Source organism: Pristis pectinata, chromosome 1 (assembly GCF_009764475.1).
Source record: "Pristis pectinata isolate sPriPec2 chromosome 1, sPriPec2.1.pri, whole genome shotgun sequence".
Classification (NCBI taxonomy): Eukaryota; Metazoa; Chordata; class Chondrichthyes; order Rhinopristiformes; family Pristidae; genus Pristis; species Pristis pectinata.
Genome location: NC_067405.1, coordinates 112,348,709 through 112,375,783, shown reverse-complemented (window position 1 = coordinate 112,375,783; position 27,075 = coordinate 112,348,709). Strand labels below are relative to the sequence as shown.

Sequence of the window (27,075 nt, the reverse complement as noted above, 5' to 3'; positions counted from 1 at the left end):
TTCGGGCCCCGACCTTCCTCCCATCGGGCACAGCGAGCGCGGCTCCAAAGTGTGCGTCCTGTTGATAGGTGCAGGGGGAGTGCGGCTCGCGTCCAATCAGAATGCGCATTGTTGGTGGAGCGGTCGGACTGGTGGTAAGGGGAGCGGCGCACTGAGAGTAGTTGGATTTATTCTTTGATCCGGAATGAGCTCCATCGGTACCGGGGTGAGTAGTCGGGGACGACACGTTCCTTTGGGGGCGTCGCTGAGCGGGCTTAGGGGGGAGATGGTGGTGGTTTTGAGTCCTGGGAGGATTGGTAATTGGGGCTCAGGCTCAGGCCTGCCGCGGGCATGGCTGCACGGTGCTGGGCCCCGGGCAGCCGGGCTCCTACTGCGGACCCACTCGGAGGAACGCAGCAGGTCCCGGCGAACCGAGCGATCGGGCACCCTGGGCAACTTGGCTGCGGGCTTGATCCTGTCGCCGCGTCCCTGCGAGTGGAGTTGCTGAGTCACCAGGAGGCTCCCCATGAAAGCGAAAGTGAGGATATGGAGACTGCTTCGGCGGTGTAGCTCATCAGCAAATTATTGTTGAGATCGGGAGCACGGCGGAGAGCGACCTTCTACTCGCCTGATGTGAACTTCGTGTTGAAAACTTTGCTTATTACAGGAAGGTATCTGGGTTTTAAAATTCGCAGGAATTTGCTGATGATAGATCTGTTTATGTACATTCCACGTGAGTAGAATCATATTGTATAGCCCGGTTAACATACGTATTTTAAAATTCATACATTCCCAATTTTATATGCTGCCAGTTATTTTTTCTCTTATTATACTGACGTCATTTATTGAACTTTGGTCATTACCCATTAGGAACCGGCAAACCGGCACAGAATCACAAAACAAAATTGGAACGAAGTGATTCAGCCCGTTGAATCTGTGCCAACTCCATGCAAGCACAGTTCCTTTGGTCCCTCTCCCTACAGGCCAACATTCTTTCCCCTCTTAGGTTCTCAGTTCTCTTGTGAATGCCATAATGAATCTAATTCTGCAAAAATACTCGTAATGGATTTCATAACCTAAGCACTTGTGATAATGCAGGTGATTTATAATTTAATACGGTTTACTTAATTTAAAACTAATCTGCTAGTATTTTTAGTTTTAAAGTAAATGGGTGTTTATACATATGTTTTGTTGGCTGACTGACCAAATGGTGTAGATTGGAATGATATACTATATGTTTCTATAAGCATGTAGAAATGTGTGCATAGCTGAGAATTTGATAAATGAAGTAGCTAAGCAGAATAATATTATCTATTTGAGTAAGGAAGGTATTTTGTGCCGAGGGAACAGGAAGCTTCAGTTCAGAACCAAGATCTTTCCAAGCTCAGTTATTGTGCTGCAAAATGCAGACAATGCTTGCTGCAAGGTTCCAAGACAAAAAAATGAGGTGCTGTTCCTCCTGTTTGCACTTGGAATTCTCCTGGCATTGGAAGAGGCTGAGGACTGTCATATCAGTGATAGTGTGGGAGGGGGAGTTGAAGTGACTGGCAACGGGGGGATGCAGATTGTGGTTACTGCGGTGTTCTGCAAAACGGTCACCTCTTGTACCTGTGTGGAACTCGACAGTTTCATAAATTTCACCACAAATTTTCACCCAGCTCTCCAATTCACTTGGACTATCTCTGACACCTCCCTCTTTCCTCCATCTTTCTGTCTCCATCTCAGGAGATTCTTTATCCACTGACATCTTCTACAAACCCACTGATGCCCACAGCTACCTCGATTACATCTCCTCCCACCCTGTCTCTTGCAAGGACACTATCTCTTTTTCTCAACGTCTCTGTCTCTGCTGCATCTGCTCCCATTGTGAGGCTTTCCACTCCAGGACACCCGAGATGTCCAACTTCTTTTCTAACTGTGACTTCCCCCTGACTGTGGTCGAGAGAGCTCGTACCCGTATCTCTGCTATTTCCCGCACCTCTGCTCTCACCCCACCCATCCGAGATCCAACAGGGACAGGGTCCCCCTTGTCCTCTAATTTCATCCCACCAGTCTACGTATCCAACACATCATTCTCTGCCACTTCCCCCATCTCCAACAGGACCCCACCACCAAGCATATCTTCCCCTCCTGACCCCTTTCTGCCTTTCGCAGGGACCACTCTCTCCGCAACTCCCTCATTCACTCCTTTCCCCCCTCCCCCCACCCCGGGAACTTTCCACTGCCCCCGCCATAGGTGCAACACCTACCCCTACACCACTTCCATCACCTCCATACAGGGACCCAAAGCAGTCCTTTCAGGTGAGACAGAAATTAACTTGCACCTCCCTTAATATCATCTACCGCATTTGGTGCTCCAAGTGTGGCCTCATCTACATTGGTGAGACCAAAAGCAGACTAGGTGACCATTTCGCAGAACATCTGCGCTCTGTCTGTAACCATGACCTGCATCTTCCCATTGCCGGTCACTTCAACTCCTCCTCCCACACTGTCACTGATATGTCAGTCCTTGGCCTTCTCCACTGCCAGGAGAATTCCAAGAGCAAACTGGAGGAACAGCACCTTCATTTTTCCATCTTGGCACCGTGCAGCCTAATGGCTATGAACATTAAATTCTCCCAGTTTAGGTAATTCCCCACCCCCTCTTCCCCCCACCCACTCCCCCCCCCCCCCCCCCCCCCCCCCCCCCCCACCCCCCCCCCCCCCCCCCCCCCCCCCCCCCCCCCCCCCCCCCCCCCCCCCCCCCCCCCCCCCCCCCCCCCCCCCCCCCCCCCCCCCCCCCCCCCCCCCCCCGCACATGCTTCTTCCCTTTCCTAGTCTCTTTTTTTTTCCTACCTTTTATTCCCTCTCTCCATTACCTTTCACCCATTTGCTGGTGGATCTGCTGTCCCTCCTCCCCCACATCTGCCTATCACTATCTCTTTCCTGCACCTAGCTATCACCATCCCCTCTTTTGTCCATTTATCACTGCTCTGCTTTTCTCTCCTATATATTGGGCTTCCCCTTTTCCTGAAGAAGGGTCCTCCTGACCTGAAACGTTGACTACCTGCTCTTCTCCACGGATGCTGCCTGGCCTGCTGAGTTCCACCAGCATCATCGTGTTTTTCATCTAGATTCCAGCATCTACAGTCCTTTGTTTCTTCTGTATATCCATGACTGTGTACCCAGGTACTGTGCCAACTCGATCTTTAAGTTCGCCATTGACACCACTGTTATAGGCCCAATCAACAAAAATGATGAGATGGAGTACAGGAAAGAGATTATGAACCTTATGTCATGGTGTCAGAACAACAACCTAGCCCTTAATGTCAGCAAGATGAAAGAGCCAGTTGTTGATCTAAGGAAGTTGGAGACATTTGGGGGGGTGGTCAGTGCCTGAACACAACCCTGTTCTCATCACCGGAGCTCCTGTACAGATGGTCAACAGCTTCAAGTTCCTAGACATCCATATCACCAGCAAACTCACCTGGTCCCTCCATACTGTGGAGGGATCAAGAGGGATCAGCAGTGATCAAGAAAGTGCGTCAGTGTATGTACTTTTAGGTGTCTGAGAAGATTTGGCTTGTCTGCAAGGATTCTCTTAAACTTCTACAGATGTACTGTAGAAAGTATCTTGACAGGTTGCATCTCAGCCTGGTTTGCCAACTGCTCTGCTCTGGATGATGGAACCTCCAGAGAGTGGTAAACACTGCCCAGTCCATCACAGGCTCGTTACTTCCTTCCATCCAATCCATCTTCATGGTGCATTGCTTCAGGAAGGCTAATAATATTATAACAGATGCCTGCCATCCTGGTTATTCCCTTTTCTCTCCAACCTTCTGGGAGAAGTTGCAGAAGCTTGAGCCTTACATTGACTGCATTAGCCTCTTCACAAAGATCTCATTGGTTAAATGTAATTTTTCCATGACGGATCCATGCTGGCTTCCTTTAATTGATCTGTTTCCTCCAGGTGACTATTAATCCTATCTAAGTCAATGTTTCTAAAATCTTTCTTGCCACTGAGGTTAAACTGACAGGCCTATAATTGCTGGGCATGCCCTTATTCCCTTTTTTTGAGCAAGGCAGGGATGTTTGCTACTCTTTAGCTTTCTGGCACTACTGCCATATTCAATGATCATCAAAGATTGTGGCCTGATCACCTGCAATTTCTTACTGCCCTCAGAATCCTAGTATGGATACCATCTAGTTCTGGTGCCTTAGCTGGTAGGTCAACTTTTTTCACAGCTAGTGCTATCAATTTTTAATGTACCCGGTGTCCTTACTATCTCCTCTACTTGTATTTTGGAAGGACCCTCTTTGGTGAAGATGGAAAGTGCTTATCTAATACCTTACCCTTGGCATCAGCATGCAAATTTCAGAGTATAATCATACAGCAGAGCAAAGCACAGGTTCAGGAAGTGGAGAGTATAACTGTCTGCTATTAAAGGAGATATAGGTGGGTGCTATAGAAGGTACTATTGTCCAACAGGTGCAAAATAATGTCTGTGGATAGGGACAATGACAGTCAAAAAGCAGCCAGTAAGCAAGGAAACGTTCAAAGGGAAACTCAAAGAAGAAATAATTAGTTACAGGAGATTGTATGATTAGAGGGATCTGTTGCACTCTGAGTTGGGCTAAAATCTAAGATGGGTATGTTGCCTGCTAGAAGACGAGAGGTATAGAATTCCCAGAAAGGAATCTGGGAAGGTGAGAAATCCACCTTTTCTGCTTGTTGGAATCAATGACCTACGGAATAGATCCTGATAAATTTAGTTTGTACCTAAATTTAAAAACTAGGAGCTTGCTTGAAAGTTGGCAAAAGGGTTAGGAGATTTAGCATTTGACCAAAGGGATGATTTTGGGAATATTGGATTCTATTTCTTGGGAAGTGGGTACCCACTCCAGGAAGGAGTTATTTGGTGTACAATTTATGCTGTTTACAGTTAAGAGGCAAAGGATTTATCTAACACTTCACTGGAAATATGCTGTCCACCAAATAGTGGATGTAATTTGGAGTATTGTGTACAATTTTAATTGCCACACTACAGGAAGGATGTAGTAGCAATGGAGAGAGTGTATAAAAGATTCACCAGTATGGTGCCTGGAATGGAGGACTGTGGTTATAGGGAGAGATTGAATAGGCTGGGGTTATTCTAACTGGAATGTAGGAGGCTGAGGGGTGACCTTGTCAAGGTTTATAAAATTGAGGGGCATAGATGGAATAGATGGTCTTTTTCCTAGGCAGGGGAATCTGGAACTAGAGGGCACAATTTTAAGGTGAAAGGGGAGAAATCTAAAGGAGATCTGAGGGGTAACTTTTCAAATAGGGCTGGAACAAGTTGCCAGAGGATGTGGTAGAGGCAGATACAATTACAATGCTTAGAGGATATTTGACTAGGTTCAGGAAAGGTGTAAAGGGCTAGGGGCCTAATGCAAGCCAATGGGATTAGTGTAGACTGGTCTCATGGTCAGCATAAACCAGATGGGCTGAAAGGGCAGGTTTCGGTGCTATACAATTCATGGATTCTATGAATAAATGATCTGAGATATAATCATGGGAGTTTTCTATAGTCTAGGACTTTTCTGATAAATTGAGTGGATCATATAATGGATGATAAATCCAAACAGAAGTAAGAATCGGAGAGCATTTTATCAGCGACTACAATATAGCATGGATCATGAGACAAAAATAGGACAAAGGCTAAAGTAATTTTGGAAAGAGCAAATCATGAGGGAATGAAGATGGAACTAAAGATAAACTGGGACAAAGTCTTAAAGAAACAAGAGACACAAAGATAATGGGAATCTAAACAGTGTAATAGACCAAGGAAAATGTTTTCCACTAAAGCCCATATAACAAGCTAAAATTATGGGATATCATAGATGAATAAAGGACAAACTGAAACTAAGATATACTAAAGGAGAAGAGGACAATATGAAGTATCTGTAAGAGCAGTTAAATTATCAAGAGCAATAAAAGGAAATGTGTTGTATTACTTTTTTAAAATCTAGGTATAGTAAAGTCTGGCAGTGGTAGTGAAATTAGGCAGAAGTATGGAGTAGTTGCCTCAGTTTTTTTATTAAAGATAATGATTTTGTAGACAATTACTGAAAAAATAGGATGGAAAGGCAGAAAATGATGGACAAACCAGTAAAACTAAAAGATGGTAAAATCTAATAGGTCTTTATGGCATGCATCCACGAATACGCAAACTAGGTAGGTAGAAGCACTAGTTTACAAGGATGACATTATAGAAGGAATAGTTCCAGAGGACTGGTTAACTTGCTGATTTCTAATGAAAGGACTTTGACATGAAACGTTAACTTGATTTCTCTGTCTGCAGATGCAGCTCAACCTGATTTTTGGTGTTTTCTGTTTTATTTTGGGTTTCCAGTATCCATAGCATTTTGTTTCAGTAAGTTAGCTGATGTTCCTATTTACAAGAAGGACATTGGAACCAGCTTAATATCATTCTTTTGAAATGTTTTTGAATCTTAGAGTAAATAACAGATTATCTAGGGCCAGAAAGTTCATCAGTGGAGGGTTGGGGGTGGGTGCGGGGTTGCAACGCTGAATGGATTTCAAAAAGCTAAGACATACTTAACTAAATTAATGGAATTCTTTTGTAGAGATAATGGAATAAGCATAAATCAGTGCATGTCTTATACTTGTTTCAAAAAGCCTTTTGGTTAGCTGTATGACAGATAAGGGTATATAAAGTTGGGCTAATAGCTGAATGAATAGCAGATTGGCTTAAGTAGAAAGTGGACAGTAAAGGTGAATCACTGGAGAACGATAAAACGCAGTATTCCATTAGGATCTTGTTGGCACTGCTGTTTAACTTAAAGTAAATGGTATTAAAACCTGTGCACAATACCAAACTGGCGTCTGAGGAAGAGTGTACCTAATTTAAGAAAAATTTTGGAAACAGCGTGGTTGAGTAACTTTGAAGTGAGATTTTGGTAGGAAAAACAAACATTGCCTATGTTTTTGTAAAATAAGAAACTGAACGGGATAGAAGAGTGTAGGGATACAGGTGAACAAATTATAAAAAGCACCATTGCAGGTCAGCAGTACAAATACATACAAATTTCCTCAGCCATACCTCCACATCTGTGGCATTCATTGCTACAGGGGGCTGTGGAGGCCTAGTCATTGGGTGTATTTAAGGCAGAGGGATTGATAGGTTCTTGATTGAAAAGGGAAAAGGCGGGACAATGGGATTGAAAGAATCAGCCATGATTGAATGGCGTAGGAGACTTGATGGGCTGATTGGCCTAATTCTGTTATAATCTTGTGGTCTAAACACATAGGATTATAGAATTTAAAAAAAACTTAAATAATGTTAAACTTGCGTCGCATCCCGGTACTTGGTGCTATCTACATCTCTGGCCTTTGTGTTCAAAGGACATAGAAGCAATGAAGAAAGTGCAAAAAAAAAGTCTTTAAAAGGTAGTCAGAGAGGGAGAGAGAGAATGCAGCTATTGGGAAAGATTGCAAATGCTGGGACTTTTTCCTTCCTGCAGTAAGAGATGGATGACCTGAAAAGTCTTTTAAAATATTCAATGAAATAGATGTGCAAATTTCCATTAGGTTAAAATCCAAAGCTACTGGAAAAAGGAGATGCATTTTTACTCATTTGTTTAATTGTGGCACCCACTAACTTAAGCAACAGAGGTAATTAGCATACAGTCTTTAGTTGGGAGGGAAGGGGGTTAGGAAGACTTACTGAGAAGGGACAGTTCGTCTAAGGGAATACTCAATGGCCTCTGTGGTCTGTTCCTATCCTATGTAAATATTTTGTAGTACTTGAACCTGAAGAGATCACTTTGCTAGTTTGCTATATAAGATATTTTTTAATTTTCAGTATGATTTGTCAGCATCAACTTTTTCTCCTGATGGACGAGTTTTCCAGGTTGAATATGCAATGAAAGCTGTTGAAAACAGCAGGTAAGGAACTGGTGTTTGTTGCAGGATGTATTTTCTTGAGACTTTGGTAAAACTAATGAAAGTAATCTCAAGCTTATTTCTGAGTGTTGATGCTTTGTTGGAGTACTGTTCCAAAAGCATTACTTTTACAAGTGGCTGTTGTTCCCATGTAAACATTATTGTTCAACTGTGGGGAAGTGGGAGGCACCATAACCAAACCTGATGCTGTTGCTGCATATTAAATTCTGAATTTTAATCGGGAACGCGTATCTTGGAATGAATTCATGCTTCCAACCTTCCTATCCAGGACATTTCAATAGCTAAGAATCAAATTAACTTCACTCTTTTGGCAATTTATTATTATCACATCCCTGCAATGTTTTTAGCCACTTTGTTGTCTTCTAAATTTGATACAAAATCATGATTTTAATTATGTTCATTTCTATATGATGAAAGTTGTCAAAATCTTCATTTTCACATTTTTGATGAACTCTTGAATGCTAGATGAGTTAATATTAAACTAAAAATTCTGCTTTCCTTTTAAAATGAAAGAGCACACACACTTGTGATCTTGTACTTTATAAGTATTGAACAGGGCAAGTAAAATATTAATGGGGTTTTCTTTTTGCTTGCACAGCACAGCCATTGGGATAAGATGTAAAGATGGAGTCGTCTTTGGAGTAGAGAAACTGGTTCTTTCTAAACTGTATGAACAGGGCTCTAACAAACGTATATTTAATATTGATCGTCATGTAGGAATGGTAAGATTTTAAACAGTCTTCCTTAAAAGTAAAATTAGCACTTTTAATGCTGCAGTGATGTCCCAAGAGTTTCATAATGTCATTGACCAAAATATTGTCACTAAGTCACAGAGATATTGGGGCAAATGATTAAATGGCTGTTCAATGAGGTTGGTTTTAAGGACTATTAAAGGAAAAAAAAGAGGCATTAAAGTTTAGAGGAGAATTAAAGTGATGGGCAAAAGCACGGTCACTAATTTTAAAATGGTGGATTCTAATGAGACCAAAATTTGACATGCATGTGTATGACAAACTGTTGGATGGTGAACAAGATCATAGAGAAATTTGAAAATAAGGCTCAGAATTTTGAATTGAATAAGGGACCAGTAGGAATTGCCAAACTCAGTGGTGATGTGTGAACAAGACTTGTAGTGGAGGTTTTAATTTCCTCAAGTTAACAGTTGAGTAAAGCATGTCAACTGGTAATGTTTTTATAATTGAGGCACTGATTAGGGTTTCAGTTACAGCTGAAGTAGGGCTAAGCTAGACAGTGTTATGGAGATGAAAATGAATTGCCTTGCTGATGGTGAGGATGAGGTTTGAAACTCAACACGATGAAATATGACACAAAAGCTGATAACAGATTGGCTTAGTTTTAAACAAGTTCCGTGGAAAAGCAGAAAGTGGGTGGTTAGGGACTGAAAACGTTTTTTTTCTTCCCAGTGTATCGTTTGGATGAAATTTCTGTTCATCCAGTATTGCATGTTGAACAAACAGTCTAATAGTTTAGCAAGGAGGCAATGTAGCTTTTTTTTTGCTGGTTGTCATTCGATAACATCATGTTAGTTTGTTAGGTAAAGTGAAGACATACTTGAACATTGAAAACTTTGTAGCAGATTAGAATATATAACCGTATGGGGAAAAATGTACAATGGGTGTAAAAAGTGAATATTTTTGTTAATTTCTTTTCATACTATGTGTATCATATTTTCATTGGAAGACAAGTTTTATCAATAAATGCTATTATGATTGCTTCATCCAACAGGCAGTAGCAGGTCTTCTGGCAGATGCACGATCTCTTACTGATATTGCAAGAGAAGAAGCTTCCAACTTTAGGTCCAATTATGGATACGATATTCCATTGAGGGTATGAGATTTACTTTGTAGTGTTATTTTAGAATGACACTTAATTTCTCCTGGGTGAACTGCACAATGTAACATATAAAACTTAAATGTGATAACTGTTAATTAAATATTTTCTCCCAAATGCGCTTTAAATTGCAGCAAATGCTTTACTTTTCACTAAATCCCCTCTATCTCAACTTGTCCCCTCCCTCTTTATCTTTTTGTCACTTCCTCCAGTGGTATAGACCCATGGCTATTGAATTAATTTATTTCCCAGAGGTAGCAGTCTGTTAGCTTTCGACAATGTTGTAGTATCTTGCTAGCCTTCCTTGCCATGCTTCAACCTACATGCATTTCTCTCTAAGCTTGCTAGGTAGCAGAGAGAAATGATGAACCTTGACTTTAAAAGACCCCCTTGCCCCAACCACTCCTTTGCCCCTCCCCAGCTCCACCATTTCACCAATTATGAAGGGTTGAAATTAATTGCAGTTTACCAACTCTCAACTTTGGTAACTGAAGCTAGAACTTTTTCAAGTCTTTGCGATTTAACTATTTGTTGTTGAAAAGTGAATTGTAATGGTTTTTCATATTTAGATTTCCGAGACTGGTTCCAGGGATTGGATAGTTTCAGTTAAGATGGAAGCCTAGAGAAACACCTAGATTTAATAAAAGTGTACAAAACCTTGACTGGTTTAGATGCAGTGGAGAAAAACTTTCCAATAGTGGAACAACCAGTGACTAGGGGAGACTGATTGAAAGTGACTGCATTAAGAGCAAGGGGGTGATATGAGGCAATGGGCAATGTGTGGGAGAATAGGGCTGACTGGATTGCTCTACAAAGAGCTGGCACAGAATTTATGGGCCAAATGGCCAAATTCAGAGCTCTGATTATTTTAAGTTAAATAGATTCATTCAACAATCCTGAAAACATCTTCATTAACTACAGAAGACAACACACTTCAGCTCAGTTTTCTCTCTTTTTGGCCATTGCTCTGTTTCCTTTCTGTACCCAGCCTAACCATAAAGTTCAAGCCCTTAGCAAAACTAGTCTATGGATAATGTAGAGGCTGTTTTTATTCTGACACTGTTGTGAAATTGCTAAGCACGGTAAATTACTAAGCTTTGGTATCCTTTGCATTTACTTTCAATACAAAAATATAGATGCTGGGTGTTTGTTTATGTCGCTGTTTTCCAATTTTGAAATTCTTTTAAAAGCCTAATCTGCCTGAGAAATGAAGGATATATATTTTATAAAGACAACTTAATTTTGTTTTCCACTTGTGAAGTAAAAGATTGGACTCGCACGTCACTCATTCCCCCACCCGCAGTGATAGTCTGAAAATGAGGTTGGGAGGGAATGGGAAATAGAAGGTCCAAGGCTTAAAGTATAAAAATTGTATTTGAAATCTGAAACAACAATAAAAACCGAATGCATGAAGTTTATCATTGTAATTTAAAGCAAAAACGAAAACCTCTGCATTGTACTGGTATTTGAAAATAATTTCAGAAGTCCATCCATTGCTACTATTTACAGTGCATAGAAACGAGGTACTTGGGCTGATTTTGAACATGGGTGTACTTTAAAGTATCATGAGTCTTGATAATTTTACTCTTCAACTTTACTAAAATATTTTTCTTTTTAGCATCTGGCAGACAGAGTAGCAATGTACGTCCATGCTTACACATTATATAGTGCTGTGAGGCCGTTTGGAAGCAGGTAATTTTAATGTAATATATTTCCATTAAGTGATTTGAAGAGTAATTTAAGATTCTGTTCATATTTTAAGCCACCTCTTGTATCACTGTGTGGGAGAGTAGGGAATGTGGGCCAACAGTTGGAGTATTGTTTGGAAATGTGGGATGCTTGATAAATGTGGAAATTGCATACTTAACTGTACATAAAATTCTTCAACTATAATTAGACCATTTAAATTTATTCAAGTTGAAAATCTTTGACAAATTTATTCCAAAATGTTTTTCTCTTTATAGTTTTATTATGGGGTCTTATGACAAGGATGATGGTGCTCAGATGTACATGATTGACCCTTCAGGGGTGTCCCATGTAAGTGTCTTCAATCACATTGAAAGTTCTACATTTTTTTATAAGCCACTCCTAGGAAAGCAGATATTACTAGTAGTTTTACATAATGACTGTACACCTAATAGTAGCAGCATGTGCATTTTGGAAAAGTTCCTATATTTAACATGTTTATGAACTTAAATCTAGAACTTGCATTTTTGGATTTGAAACATGCCCAGTGTTGTACTTTGTAAATTGAAGTTGACTTGCATTATGCCATTTAAAATATGGGAGTAATTAGACCTATCCATTTCACAATATTGGGGGTTTTGTTGGCAGAAGTACAAGTAGCATCAAATTTATAGTGTAAATCCACCCGAAGGTTTGATTTTTTTTTGTTTTTGGGTATAATTTCTTTAAACAAAGGAGGTAGTTAAGAGTAAACCACACTGGTGGATTTGGAGTCAAATGTAGACCAGATCAGATAAGGATGGTAAATTTCCTTCCGTGAAAGACATAAGTGAACCTGGTGGATTGTTAACAATCCAGTGGTTTCTTGATTATTGTAATTGAAACTAGGTTTTTGAATTCCAAATTGATTTAATTATTTGAATTTGGACCCCTCGGTAGGATTTAAACTTGTGTATCTGGATCAGTGGTGGAATATTTTGGCTGTTGGTGCAGTTATTTACCACAACTTTAACAGATGTCTGACTATACTTTCATCATCTTTTTGGATAAAGAATTCCAAAGACTCAACCATATGGGGAAGAAATTTATTCTCATGTCTGTCCTGAATGGCCATCCTTTATTTTGAGACACTATTTTGAGAAAGCTTGTCTAAGCAAAATATCACCAAGAAAAAAAATTCTGTATATTTGAATGCAATTCCTCATATTTTCGAGTTTAGAAGATTTCAGGCCCAGTTTGCTTAATCTCTCCTCTATAGGGCAGACTGCCACCCTAGGAAACAATCTGGTGTACCTTACTTGCACTCTCTTTATCACAAGTTTAATCTTCCTTGGCTGGGTTGACCATTCCAGTGGACAGTATTCCAGCTGCAGTCTTGCCAAGTTCCTATATAATTGCAGTAAGACGACTTCACTCTTGAACACAGATTTTCTTGCAATGAAGACCTTTGTACAATTTGCATCATTGCTTTCTGGACCTGGAAGTTAACCTTCAGTGATTTTTATATATAAAGATACCCAGGTCCCTCTGAATACAAGCATTTTTCAATTCTTTGCCACTTAAAAAAACACTCTTCATATTTTATTAACAAAGTAGATACCTCACACTTTTCCACATTAAATTACATCTGCCACGTCCTTGCCCATTCACTTAGCTTGTCCACAATCTCTTGAAGCCTCTCTGCAACCTCCTCACAACCTACACTACCTTCAGCTTAGTATCATCAGTAAACTTGGATATATTACATTTGGTTCCTTCATCCAAATCACCAATATGGATTCAACCCATCAGATCTGTGCCAGATCCCAACAGAGCAATCCTATTGGTGCTATTTCCCGGTAGCTCCTCAGCTTATTCTTTCTTGCATGCCCTTTACCTCCTGTTGATTCCTTTTTGTTATTTACCTAGGCTAATTACCTTCCAGCTTCCCTTTAGGAGTTCCTGGCTGAACCCATGGGGAGAATATGCAAATTCTGTACAGATTGAACTTGGGTCCCTGGAGTTGAGGCAGCAGCACTAACTGCTGCACTGGTGTGCCACCCATTTGTTGAACATGATTTTCCTTCTGTAAAGATATGCTGACTCTTCCCTATCCCATTATTATTTCCTCTGTGCCATGTTATCACTTCCTTTATAGTAAATTTCAGCATTTTCACTAGTGCAGTCGGGCAAGTTGATCTGTAGTTCACAAGATCATAGGAGAACATGCAAACTCCTGGTCCATAGTTGTCTGTTTTCTATCCCCTTTTTGTTTGAATAACGACTGCTTTCCAATCTGTGGAAACCATTCTAGAATCTTTGGAATTTTGGAAATTGACATCTAGTGCATTCACTATCTACATATCCACTTTTTTCAAGTTCCAATTAATTCTTATTTTTAAATGCTGATTTCATTTATCTCATTCACTCTGAACTTATTGTTCTGTATTATATTTCTGGGATACTACCTGCAATATTCGCTCCACTATGTCTATGAACTGGCAGCATTTCATCCCATGTTATTTTCTTTTAGCTCATTATCGTATGCCCAAAGAGATCAAGCAGGTGACTAGTTCAATAGTACAGCAGGGGTTTGAAAGGGTAATGGCAATTTATTAACCTGATGTAGCACTTTAAAATCTGCACCTTCAAGATGAGTTGTAAGCTAACATGAATACCTTGGCTCTTGTGATTTCCTTTCTATAGGTGCCATGTATGAAAACTGAAACATTGTAGCTAAAATATTAATTGTTTCTACAGGGTTACTGGGGATGTGCAATTGGAAAAGCTAAAGAAGCAGCAAAAACAGAAATTGAGAAGCTACAGGTATACTAGAGATTTTAAATGAATATAATGTGAGGGTATAGGAATAAACTAGCATATTATGTAATGTTTTTGCAAACTTGGTAATGATTCTGTTATAGATTGACTGATCAGACAAGTACCTGTAGAACTGATTCACTGGTGATTAGCTGAAATGTTTTTAATATGCGACACAGGAGGTAGTAGAGGAGCCAGAGACCCCAGGTCCAGTTTTGACCTTGGGAGCTGTCTGTGTGGAGTTTTCATGTTCTCCTTGTGACCCCGTGAGTTTGCCCTGGGTCCTCTGGTTTCCTCCCACACTCAAAGACGAGCAGATTGGTAGGTTAATAGGCCATTGTAAATTGTGTAGGTGGGAGGTAGAATCTTTTGGGGGGGGGAGGAGGTGATGAGAATGTGGGCAGAATAATAAAAAATATGGGATTAAAGTAGGATTAGGATAATAGGGTGTTACTGGTTGGTGTGGATATGATGGACCTGTTTCTGTGCTGTATCCCTGACTCTAGATTCTTTTTTTAACAAAAAATCAGAATGCCAAGTACTGGGCTTCATTTTGCTGATTATTGTTAGTGGTTCTGACTGAACTCACATTCAGCCTTTGAAACTGAAATGAATCTCAGACTTCCGTGCATATGTCTGAAAATCTGGTACTTAATGATGGACTTGGGACGTTAAAACTGTTAATGGAGCCCAGCCCTCTTGATACAGCATTTGAGAGCCTAATGGTCTTCATTTTCCAATGAAATTGAGATTTAGGTTGCAAAGATGGGTGCAAGTTGCTTATTAAAATTATTCTGCTTTATTTTAAAGTTTTTTTAATTGTGTTTATTGTAGTTAAACTACTAAAAAAAGTTTTAAATAATTATTTTTAAAGTTTTATTAGTTTTTAAGTCACACTGTGAGATAATTAAAAACAGTAAAGTAGTTCACAAGCTTTACAGTGTGCAAAGCTCCACACCTGGATTTGCTAGCTTTTGGGTGGTAGTAGGACTACAATGCAAAGGCCCACCAAGTCAAGTTCCTCTGATCCAGCAGGTTCACTGGGCAGAGGTGAACTATGGAGCAATGATTCCAGGCAGAGGGACTAGGCCACTACAATTAGGCCTTTAGTCATAATACATATTGTGTTCTTGGATGCTTTAAAATGTGCCAGAATTCATAAGTTTAACACAGTATGTTGATGGGTGAGATACTGCATGATAGTGGGAAAACCCAAGTATTTTAGTAGCAATACTAGATAGGTAATGTTGAAAACTAGTTTTGCAATTCATCACTTGCATATAATGTGTTAAAAGGTTAATTAACAAGTCTTGCATATTTTTGATTTATAGGACTGTCATAGGCTATACTGTTCAATTTTGGGTAGTTCCCCCGATATCCTTTAAAGTTTAAATACAGGTAAACCTCTCATGAGAGCAATCAAATGATACTGTGTTTTGCTGTCAGGCTGGAGTGTTTATAATTCATCATTCATCTACTCTGTGGCCTCAAAAGAGACAAGTTTCATTTATTGCTCTTGGTCTTTTAAAAAAAAACTTGAGTGGTTTCTAGAAAGCCTTTAACTATTGCACAAAATTGATGAAAAACCTGGTCTGATGTCTTGTAGATTCTTTTTGCAGGATATTCATATACCAATTTGTAATAAACTGCTTATGTATATCAAGCCAGTATACCTCCTGCCGGCAGAGGTTTTATGACCAGATTCAAGTCAAATCAAAGCATCGTTACATTAGAAATATTTAATAATGTGGCTTCAAAATGAAGTATGCTGGTGTCTTGGTTGAATGATTGCTTAACTTGGCTTCATAAGAAGGTTACAACTGGGCTTGATTTGGAATGTACTGAAAATCATAGAATGAATATAATTTGATGCTCACAACAAATAAAATTCACTTATCAATTCATTTTAGATGAAAGATATGACTTGCAGGGAAGTGGTTAAAGAAGTTGCAAAAATGTAAGTTTGCATTTCAGCCATTCTTAAAATACATAGACATTTCTTGATCTACTTGATCAGTAGCTGCAATAGGAAGCTGTTTTTTTTCCCTACTGTTGTGCAGGCTTGGCTAGTGCAGAGGTACACCTGATTGTGTTGTGTGAGCCTAGATATTAAGTATCAACTTATTGAGTGATTCTCAAAGTTGCTGTCCAGAAGTGAAGCGGAGACCTGGTGTTTTCTCCCTAAAATGGGGCCATAATTGGTTGATACCAGCATTTTGGCAATAATAAAAGGTATAGAGCCAGGTTCTCCTTGGCAATGCATTGCAGCAGAATATAAGCTTGGTAGCTCCCTCATGGTGTAACACCACTCTGCATATTGAATATATCTATCAAATGTTTGAAATGGCTTTAAATTTTTGATAGTAACATGCTAATTACTTAGTTATTTTTGTTTTTTCTCCAAGCTTTATCAAGAAATTAAGTACAAGGTCATAAAATTCCAAACAAAAGCTGATTAGGCTGCACTAGCATTGTCAGAAGTAGATTTTGCTCTAATGTGCTATCTATTCCACTGATGTGGAACAGTACAGCACAAGAACAGGACATTTTGGCCCACCAGGTCTGCACTGATCATGAAGCAGATCCCATCTGCTTGCATGGTGTCCATATCCCTCTTTTCCTTGCCTGTTCATGTCTGTCTAAATGTATCTTAAATGTTGCTACTGTATTTGCTTCAACTACCTCCCCTGACAGCACATTCCAGGCATGTACTACCGTTTCTGACGACAACTCTGGGAATTGCAAGATGATTTGTTATATACAGTGGCATGCAAAAGTTTGGGCAACCCTGGTCAAAATTTCTGTTACTGAATAGCTAAGCGAGTAAAAGATGACCTGATTTCTGAAAGGCAAAGTTAAAATATTAAAGTGTCATCTTTAAGCAAGATTACTTTTTTATTTTCACCTATTACAGTTTCAAAATAACAAAAAAAAGGAAAAGGGCCCAAAGCAAAAGTTTGAGCACCCTGCATGGTCAGTACTTAGTAACACCCCCTTTGGCAAGTATCACAGCTTGTAAGTGCTTTCTGTAGCCAGCTAAGAGTCTTTCAATTCTTGTTTGGGGGATTTTCACCCATTCTTCCTTGCAAAAGGCTTTAGTTCTGTGAGATTCTTGGGCCATCTTGCATGCACTGCTCTTTTGAGGTCTATCCACAGATTTTCGATGATGTTTAGGTCGGGGGACTTTGAGGGCCATAGCAAAACCTTCAGCTTGTACCTCTTGAGGTAGTCCATTGTGGATTTTGAGGTGTGTGCCATCCTCTTCATCTTCAGTTTTTTTTTACAGATGGTGTGACGTTTGCTTCCAGAATTTGCTGGTATTTAATTGAATTCATTCTTCCCTCTACCAGTGAACTGTTCCTCAAGCCACTGGCTGCAACACAAGCCCAAAGCATGATCGATCCACCCCTGTGCTTAACAGTTGGAGAGGTGTTTTTTCATGAAATTCTGCACTCTTTTTTCTCCAAACATACCTGTGCTCATTGCAGCCAGAAAGTTCTATTTTAACTTCATCAGTCCACAGGACTTGTTTCCAAAATGCATCAGGCTTGTTTAGATGTTCCTTTGCAAACTTCTGACGCTGAATTTTGTGGTGAGGATGCAGGAAAGGTTTTCTTCTGATAACTCTTCCGTGAAGGTCATATTTGTGCAGGTGTTGCTGCACAGTAGAACAGTGCACCACCACGCCAGAGGTCTGCTAAATCTTCCCAAAGGTCTTTGCAGTCAAACGGTGGCTGCTGATTTGAGGAGGCAGGGTATTTATAAAGCTCTAAAATTTGTATCACGGGCCTTTCCTAACGCTGACTGTGAACAATTCATAGCCTAAACAAGCTAATGAAGGTCTGAAGACCTTAGTAAAAGTTATCTGAGAGCTCAACATCTCTTGGGGGTGCCAAAACTTTGCATGGTGCTCCTTTCCTTTTTCACTCTAAAATGGTACAAAACAAAAATAATACTTAATCTTGCTTAAAATGTTGAAAAGAATGTTTCATCTTTAACTTTGACTTTTGGAGATCAGTTCATCTTCTACTCAACTAATCACGGTAACAAACTTTGACTGGGGTGCCACTTTATCAGATGTTCAGTTGAAGATCAAAACAGTATTCAGGATTAAAATATAATTTATTTTTGTACATAAGGCAATATTACTTTTGAAGATGTTGTCTTCCTTTTGACATTGGGGTCCACAATAGATACGTGACTCAAGCTTGACTCTTGCAATTGAGAAAAAGCTGGAAGAAGATAGATTTGTAGAATTAAAAAGCAGCAAACTAAATCACTTCATATCACATTTAAAAATAAATTCTTTTCCTAAAATTAAAATTTGCTTCTGAAGTGGCAGGTGCCTTTGGGTATCTTAAAAAGCACCCACTTAACAACAGTTTGATTAAAAATCAATATTAACAAATGCTTTCAATTTTAACTGATGCTGGTGGGAACCTGGCTGATTTTTTTTCCCTTTCTCCTCTTTTCCACCCCCCCCCCCCCCCCCCCCCCCCCCCCCCCCCCCCAAGAGTTAATCTGTTTCTTCTGCAGTCTAATAGGCAAATTTATGATTTTTCTGGAAAACCTGCATAATGTAGTCTATACTATTTGATTGTATGCAGGCTAAGATAGCAGGGTTGAAGTAGAATAAATAACATGAATAAAGCTAGACTATTAAGAGAACAAAAACTCAGTAACATTGCTCTTTCTCCTAGAACACCTGGTTTTAATCTACCAGGCAAAGATGCACACGTAGCCATCTGCCATTTCAAAAACTTTGCATGAAAAAACCTCATTTATTGGCAGGTGACTATCTACCATACTCAAATCAGGAGCATAACAATTTGGTCCTGAAGGCACTGGCTACAAGTAGAGCAGTCAGATCAGTCTTATGCCTCCATGGCTACTACAGAGAATTTGCAGATGCTATTTACATTTTGGTTTATCTTCACATTACCCCTTTTACATTTTGCTTAAGAACCATCTGGTAAGGGGAACAGCTTCCATCAGTGTATTCATCTCATCTAAACCAGTATAGCGTTTTTGTTTCAACCTCCTTTGCTCCAATAGCAGAGTAGCTACCGTCATTCAACCTTTATAGGTGAAGTCAATCATCCTTCGATCCTTTAGTAAATCTTTTACGCACCTTTTGTTTTAGGACCTTCATATCCTTAAGTGACCAGACTGGAATGCAATACTATTGTTGCAGCCTTATCTGGTTGCACAGGTTCACCATAACTTCCTTCTTTTTGAACTCTGAATTCCTGGATTCCATATTTTATTAACCACCATCCCAAAAGGTCCTTACACTTTCACGCAGTTTGCACTTATTTCCCTCTGATCCTGCAACCTCCTTAGTAAGTATGCTTTTCAATCTACTCACTTCTGGCAAAATCATTTGACATTGAATTAAATTTCATCTACCAATTGCCTGTCCACATTCACAGTACTTTGCCATCTTGCAGTTTACTACTGCTACTATTTAAATAAAGTTTTGCCATCCACAAACTGACATTTCGCCCTGTACAACTCCCCATTCAATATTAGAGGCCTTGGTCCCAGCACTAAGTATTGGGGAACATAGTCTACCATCCTTTGGTGTTTAAAATCAGTTTGTCCCTATTGTTTCCTACCAACTTCTTATTTGTATGCTGAGTGGTTAAACTGTACTCATCTTGGCAACCATCACCCTGCATATTCATCAGTGTCCAATGGTGACAACATTTTTCAGACTTGCATTTGGTAGCAAACCTGTGCACCTGCTGATCTGTTCCACCACAAGTTTCCATATAGTTGCACTGCATTATAAGTATCACCAGTTAAGTGACTGGGGCATGTTCACTCCAAGCACTATAGCAAGAAAATAGCTCAGCATTTTTGGGACCATTAAGGCTTGGCTTATCAGAAATGGCTCCATCTGTGTGGTAATAGAAAGTACCGAAAATGGCGAATGAAAACTTGGATTACACAGCATTCAAGCAGTTGAAATCGCTCAGTTTAGATGGAGAGGTGGTAAAGCTAATGAGTAAATTAGAATTCTGCACATACTTTTGCTTCAGAACTGCATTACTGCCAGCCAAGTATGAGCTGGACAGTGGCAATTCCACACTTCTAGTTCAGTGGTTTTCTTTTTAGACTGAGACCGAAGTGCCAAATCTGGAAAATCATTTGATCTCTGCAATTGTTTAATCTTAGCTGGTCCACTGGATGGAGCACTTGCTAATTTGTTCAGACATGTCAGTCATGCCACTGGTGCTTAGAACAGACAGTTTTTTCACACTTACTTTCCCAAGCACATTTCCATAAGTGACACTTAAGTACTTGGGGTGTAGCCCCAGCACTGATTTTAGTGGCACACCACTGTCTACAGTCCTTGTGTGAAGCAACAAGTTTGTCATTTTTTATCAAATGGAGGAAAAAGCACAATGATTGACAGTGTCTGAAACAAAAGTCAGTTCTAGGACTAATTTTTAAAATGTACTGCAATATTCTGATCTGTAGGTTATTTGGTGAAACATTACACAAATGCAATAACTTAAATTCTTAATCTTCAGAATCTACATCGTCCATGATGAAGTAAAGGATAAATCTTTCGAGTTGGAGCTAAGCTGGGTTGGAGAAAGTAATGTATTTCCTTAATTTTATCTATCTTTAAAATAGTAATGTTAATTTTGAATACTCCTGTTTAAGATATTCACAAAGCACTCTAGTTTTGTTGACCAAGTGTATGGAAAGTAACTCTGCATGTAAGGCTATTACAATTCCAAATTTATATTGAAGGAATTTGAGCAACTTGTCACCACACCAAACAACTTGCTGCCTTGTAGTACAAGTTCAAATTGATGGGAAGCTTGAGTTGATTTTCTGGTAGTGTGTATAATCTTATGAGCCAGAAAGTGTACACAATTCACATGGAGCTGGCTTACTTCCACACTTAAAGGCAAGATGTGATGCATGACTAGCCCAGTGCATTAACAGACAGTGGTTGAACTCCAGCAGAACACCTCTGCAATAAACACTGAGTTTTGGCATTAAGACTAATACTTGTGTTCCACATTTGTTTTGCAGTTACAAAAGGCAGGCATGAACTTGTACCTAAAGATATAAAGGAGGAAGCAGAAAAATACGCCAAAGTAAATTCAAATATCATTCTTATAAATTTAAATATATGTAGTTTTTCTGAATGACTCCTCACTGGACTTTTTTCTTTTAGGAATCTCTTGAGGAAGATGATGAATCTGATGAAGACAACATGTAATTAATTCAAATATACAGTACAATTTGTAATGACTCCTACCTTTTTATTTTTAAAGTTAGAATCATAGTATCAAGTTTGAAGTGTTTTCTCATGTTTGTAAATTTGAACTTGACCAAATACTTGTAGAAATGGAGCTGGAGGCAACTTCCTGCTGTTAAAAGGTGTAATATTATTGGTCACAGTCTGACCAAAATAAAATTTTGTCCATTGACCGAGTTGACTTTGCTTAATAGGACTACTTGTAGTGCTTTTTTTTTAAACCTAATTTCTTTGGATGGCTAAATAATTTGAACTAACTTTGGACTTGATTGCTTTGCTATTTTGGAATCAGTAAGAAAGCTCATAGCCAGTGCTATTCTCCCCACCATCAAATTAAGTGACTTATCTAAAGAACTAGAATTAAATAGGCTATACCACTCCTTGCAATTGTCTATTAGTTGTTTCCTCAGTCAAGAAAATAGTGGAAGGGTACTTGTATCATCCAGAAGCTATTGTTGGTACTGGACAAAGAAATAAGTGGATTAAGTATCAGCTGTGGTTCTCCTAGTATTCTTGCCCAAGTCAGAAGGTTATAACTCTTAAGACCACTCCAAAGACTTGGGCACAAGGAAGTAAGAGGGATCTAGCACATTAGTTTAGTATCTGGTAATCACTAGTGGAACTTGTTAGTTAATTTACTATTTCATAAGTGTAAAACATTGTGGTCATACTCCACTGGGAAGAACCACATCTATGCACAGCTGGATCTGGTGAAACAGAGCCCATGGCTATGTAAACAAAGTCTTAGTTTAGAAATGCTGATGCCAGTACAAAGTGTTATTCCATCTGCTTGGTTTCTGTTCCCCTATCTTAAAAGGGGCAGTGATATTTGAAAATACTTAATTCCTCAATGGGTGAATGATTTAACCAGATTTCTGCTCAACATTGATCCTTTCACCTTCACAGCAGCAGTTACTTACCTCATTCCTACACCTCATCTAGGTCTTGACCATCAACCATCTCATAGGTGGAAAACTAGTGGGAGGTTACATGTTTATGGTCTCGTCATTGTGGATCTTAAACTGGAAACAGCTCAACCAACAGTGAGGAAAAATTAGTGCTCAGTACTCCAGGTGTTTAGCCATGGGAGGAATAATTGGAGCACAAGTATTAAAATTATTTTAGTTGTATCATTACATATTTAGATCAACTGCTGTGGAATGGTTTTAGTTAATAAGTTAATTTATCCAGCACTAGAATGTTGGGGTTGTTTCTCCCTCTCCCTGTGGCAAATTGAACTTATCTGGGGTGCTAAAATAAATGTATCACCAGCAAACTTAATAATCCAATTTGCTAGATGTGTGGTGTTTAACATGAGCAAGACTCTTGCAGGGAGTTCAACACAGAAAATAATCTACTTGTTGGGATTACAAGGCATAATATAGAAGTTAGAGCCAGTCCTTTTAAAGTTAGGAGACACTTACAAATGTTAAGTGTATTCATAGTTTTGCATAGTATTATTGTTACAAATGAGCTGAAGCAGCTATATATTGTGTAGGTAGTGGAAGCATTTATAGGTTCACCAGTAATTAATACAATTGGTGGTTCCTGACTATAGTTGGGCAAGGAAAATACCAATCTACAAAGACACTAGTGTTGAATATATCATTTTCACTGATCTTGCATACACCACTTTTGTAAAGCGGTGTAATCTAACATGAAAGCATAACAGAATAGTCGAAATATTAAATAAATAACTTCTTGAGCCAATGGTAGAAAGAATGTAGATATAATGTAGTTAAAATCATTGGAGATGAGAAAACAAATTCTAAAACATGTCAAGTTACCGGGTTATGAAAAATATGCATCCTAAACTGTTGAAAGGATAGATAAATATAACAATTATACAAGACCAGGACATTTAATTCAACCAGTCCACATCAATTACTGTCCAACCGAACAAGTGGTACAAATCACATTTAACCATCCAGTTCCCATATTCGTTATCATATAATATGGTAAATTTCAGGGAATTGTTGACATTTCAGGTCAAGACCCTGCATCAGGACTGAAAGTGGAGAGGAATGGGAAAGGGAACAAAAATGGGAGGACCAGGAGAGAGGGAACACAGGAGAAGGGTTACCTGTATTTCCATTATACTCTTGGCATTTTGCTCAGCTGGCCAAATGATGCAAATTCAATCTTTAATCCTATACTTACTGTGCTTAATTATTAACATGTCAATTGCCCTTCACTGTCCTGCATTTTAAGTTTTATACTTTACAGTTCATTTAAGCACAGGCTGTCACCAGGTTATAAATGGGTTTGTTTTCATTGAGGTCAGTAAGTTGATTCTGTCCAGAAGTTGGCAAATACTCAAAAATCACTCCATCTTGTAACCATACTCCATAGTATTGCATACATAAGACTGATAAGAAAGAATAATTACTGGGGGGGGGGGGGGGGCAGGGTGAGGAGGGAGGGAGGGATCTGCCCTTCAATGGGAATGTATGTCTGATTTTTGAATTTAATAATACTATGGGAGCTTGTTTGTCTGTAGAGGTGCCCACAAATCAGGAGTTCATAACCTAGAGATGGCCTGTACTGTGTTTTCAATATGCCACAGTGAATAATCTTTATTTCCTCTGAACGGGCCATCTAACTCATTATCAGTGAAGTTCTGGGTGAAGGAAGCTTTTACTTATTGCAAGCTGCATTTATCAATCTCTCCATAACACAAGTTCAAATGTTATCCAATAGATATATATAAAAAAATAAACTTTCCAGTCTGCATTAGAATAGATTCACTTGTAACATTTATTAATACATACAACATAAACATTAAAAAGCAAACATACACAAAAAACAGGAGATATTAAATTTGGCACAAATTTCACAGTAAATACCTGCAGCATTTGTTAGTCCTATATTTTAATGATGTCCTACTGCAACACAATGAACACTATATTAATAGATGTGTCCTAACCAATAAATAGCTTGAGATACTTTCACATTCCAATAAAATTCTGTTTCCAGACAAAATTTCACTTTTCTAAAATTAGGATTTAAACAGAAGTGTAGAAAAAGTTACAGTAGACATTTTGTAACAACACTTTTAATACCTTTAATAAAGTTATTTTTTGTAAAGGCTTATGTCTCCCAAAAGCTCAATCTTGTACTCTCTTTGCCTGGAGCAGTGCTAGACTTGAATGAAGGCTGTATAGAATAGGCATCTGTAATAAATGTAATTTCTCAAAAATGTATGGGCATTTATCACTCATTAAATGCCAATTTCTACCACCTGTTGGACTTCTTGCCTTGTACAATTTTCAAAATAATTTTACAACTGTCAGATTTTAAGCTTTGTGGAAATGACATTCAAGATTTCTTTGTCTAGACTGAAGATGTCCAACAAAAATTGCTCTAAAGGAGAAAGAGCAAAAAAGCATTTCCTTCAACTGAAGTTCAAATTTGAGGCAAATTATTTGAAGGAAAAATTAATACTTCACATATTTGTGTGAGAGATTTGACTATCAGAGAATACAAAAATGAAGTACTGTCATTTTAATCCTTTTTAAATGAAGCTTTGACTTTCAAGATCAAGTAAACACAAGGAAAACAAGATAGCACAGGATGGAGCAAAATACAATCTGTCAGGCAGCATCCGTGGAGGTACAGGGATGGTCAATATTTTGGGTCAAGACCCCGCACGAGCCCTGATGCCTCCACTCGCTGAGTTCCACCAGCAGTTTGTTTTTTGCTCCCAATTCCAGCATCTGCAGTCTCTGGTAAAGGATGGAAACTGGTGAAATGTTAAATGGGCCAGAATCCATCTTTCATTCATGGATGAATGATGGGTTACGGTGGCCAAGAGTATGGGTCATTCAAAATAGAAAAATGCAAGGAAAGTGACAAAGGGAAGAATGTGGGTGCCATAAAAAAAGTCTGGGCTAAAGGGATTACAGGAATCTTTGAGAAGAGCTGCCAAGAGCCAGGTATTCAAATTCAGCCTTTTACCACCACCCCCCAACTACAAAATGCTATTCCTCCAAAGGAAAAACAAATTAATCAAAGTATTTAGAGGAAGAGAAGCTGAAGAAATAAAGACCCGGACTCAGATAACAGCTTGCATCTTATGGACACTTTACAACCAAAGTATTTTTTGAGATATTTTCCACTGATGTAAGAGGAAGCGTGACAACTGATGTCTACTGCTCCTATGAATTAGTATGCAGAGAGGGATATGTAGTGACCAGATCACTGGGAAAACTCCCCTGCTCTTTTAAAAATTGTGCCCTAGCATCTTTCACATTCATTACATAGTGCAGAGCTTCAGTTAACATCACATTGAAAGCATGACATTTCCATCGGTTCAGGACACCCATCGGTACTTCCCTGGAATATCAACCTTAATGATTTTTATGCTCAACTGCAAGCTTCTGAACAAAGGCCAACAAAAAGAATAGTTATAAATACCAGGTGGGGGCAAGAGTATGGACAGATTTTCTGACATATTGAACATGATGTCATGGAAGATTGACAAATTGTATGCATCAACACACTTATTCAACCAGCACCAAATTGCAGATCTGTATAAATACATATTTACAAAAAGTGGGCACCATATGGAAGACCTAAGTGATCTTCTATAACTTTGCTCACAGTCCAAGTGTGAGGATGTATGTTTTATGGCAAAACGTGCAAGGAATGCTCAATTAACTAGTGGACAAGCAGATGTAGAGTTACAATGGTAGTCATTAACACAAAGCAGTCAATAGAGCTATTCATGACATCAGGACAACCCAAACACTTCAAAGCCATTGAGGCAATGTTAACGTGTAGTCACTGTGTGATGCTGGACTGGGGAAACCAGTGAAGGATTCCAGGAGGTTGATACATTGGATTACACATTCAATTAATGGAGTACAGTTGACTCCCATGTTGCAGCCATTTGGGCAATGGAAATTTGCCCTTACAGAATTCAGATTACTACCCAAAAATTTGAGGAAAGGAATAAAATTTACTCTTATAGAATTTGTGAAAAAACAAAAGTAATTTTTCAACTTGCAGTTTCTTGACCATTTCCTCGAAATGCAACCTTGCCCGTGCCCCCCCCCTCCAAAAAACAGTGTGGGGGTCACCTCTATGGAAAGAGGGAGGATATGAGTATCCAGAAGAGTTTACTGGGTATGAATGACTGGGCGACAAGTAGAATGAGTAGATAAATTTCAAAGCCAAACCTGGAAAGAGGCATTACACCTAGGAGGCGAGGAACATGCAGTGATTTTTAAGCATCACCAGTTACTACGACATCCATTAGATTGAGCAAAGTTTTGCAAAAGTAACTGGATGCTGCGAAGCCCAACAATCTTCTTTCAACAGAAATTGATATCACAACTCAAATGTTAGGTTCAATTTTTCTTTTATTATTAAGTGGCCTTCATCATTATGCCAAAATTACAGTTCAATTTCAGTCAGAACAAATGGAGGATACAGGGTTGGATGTGGCTTAATCTATAAGAGAAGGTATGGCATATTACAAGAGTGAATGCTGCAAGGGAAAATACAAGACAAAGTAGCTTTGCTCCAA

General features: G+C 39.1%; 1 protein-coding gene and 1 long non-coding RNA gene across 3 annotated transcripts in view; one reads left to right on the top strand and one right to left on the bottom strand.

Moving 5' to 3' along the window:
- The first annotated feature begins 75 nt into the window (after positions 1–75).
- Positions 76–21,717, top strand: psma3 (proteasome 20S subunit alpha 3). 2 transcript variants are annotated; one of them, XM_052017372.1, is made up of 11 exons: positions 76–205; positions 7,827–7,909; positions 8,526–8,649; positions 9,674–9,775; positions 11,397–11,470; positions 11,743–11,815; positions 14,204–14,269; positions 16,174–16,220; positions 20,803–20,870; positions 21,317–21,381; positions 21,462–21,717. In XM_052017372.1, exons 1-11 carry the CDS (start codon positions 185–187, stop codon positions 21,504–21,506), a joined length of 768 nt encoding a protein of 255 aa, XP_051873332.1. In that variant the 5' UTR covers positions 76–184; the 3' UTR covers positions 21,507–21,717. The 2 variants fall into 2 exon arrangements, with proteins under 2 accessions (XP_051873332.1, XP_051873343.1); XM_052017383.1 differs by lacking the exon at positions 76–205 and adding an exon at positions 4,152–4,182.
- Positions 18,367–27,075, bottom strand: part of LOC127571216 (uncharacterized) — a 28,322-nt gene continuing 19,613 nt past the window's right edge. Inside the window, exon 2 of the long non-coding RNA XR_007956458.1 lies at positions 18,367–18,495. This is a non-coding gene — a long non-coding RNA (uncharacterized LOC127571216). The remainder of the gene's footprint in view (positions 18,496–27,075) is intronic.

Excerpts from the sequence above, each read along its gene's own strand:
- psma3 (XM_052017372.1), top strand. The coding sequence starts at position 185 with ATGAGCTCCATCGGTACCGGG. Across the intron at positions 206-7,826 it reads TGAGCTCCATCGGTACCGGG|TATGATTTGTCAGCATCAAC; the intron begins GTGAGTAGTCGG and ends TTTAATTTTCAG. Across the intron at positions 16,221-20,802 it reads GTTAAAGAAGTTGCAAAAAT|AATCTACATCGTCCATGATG; the intron begins GTAAGTTTGCAT and ends CTTAATCTTCAG.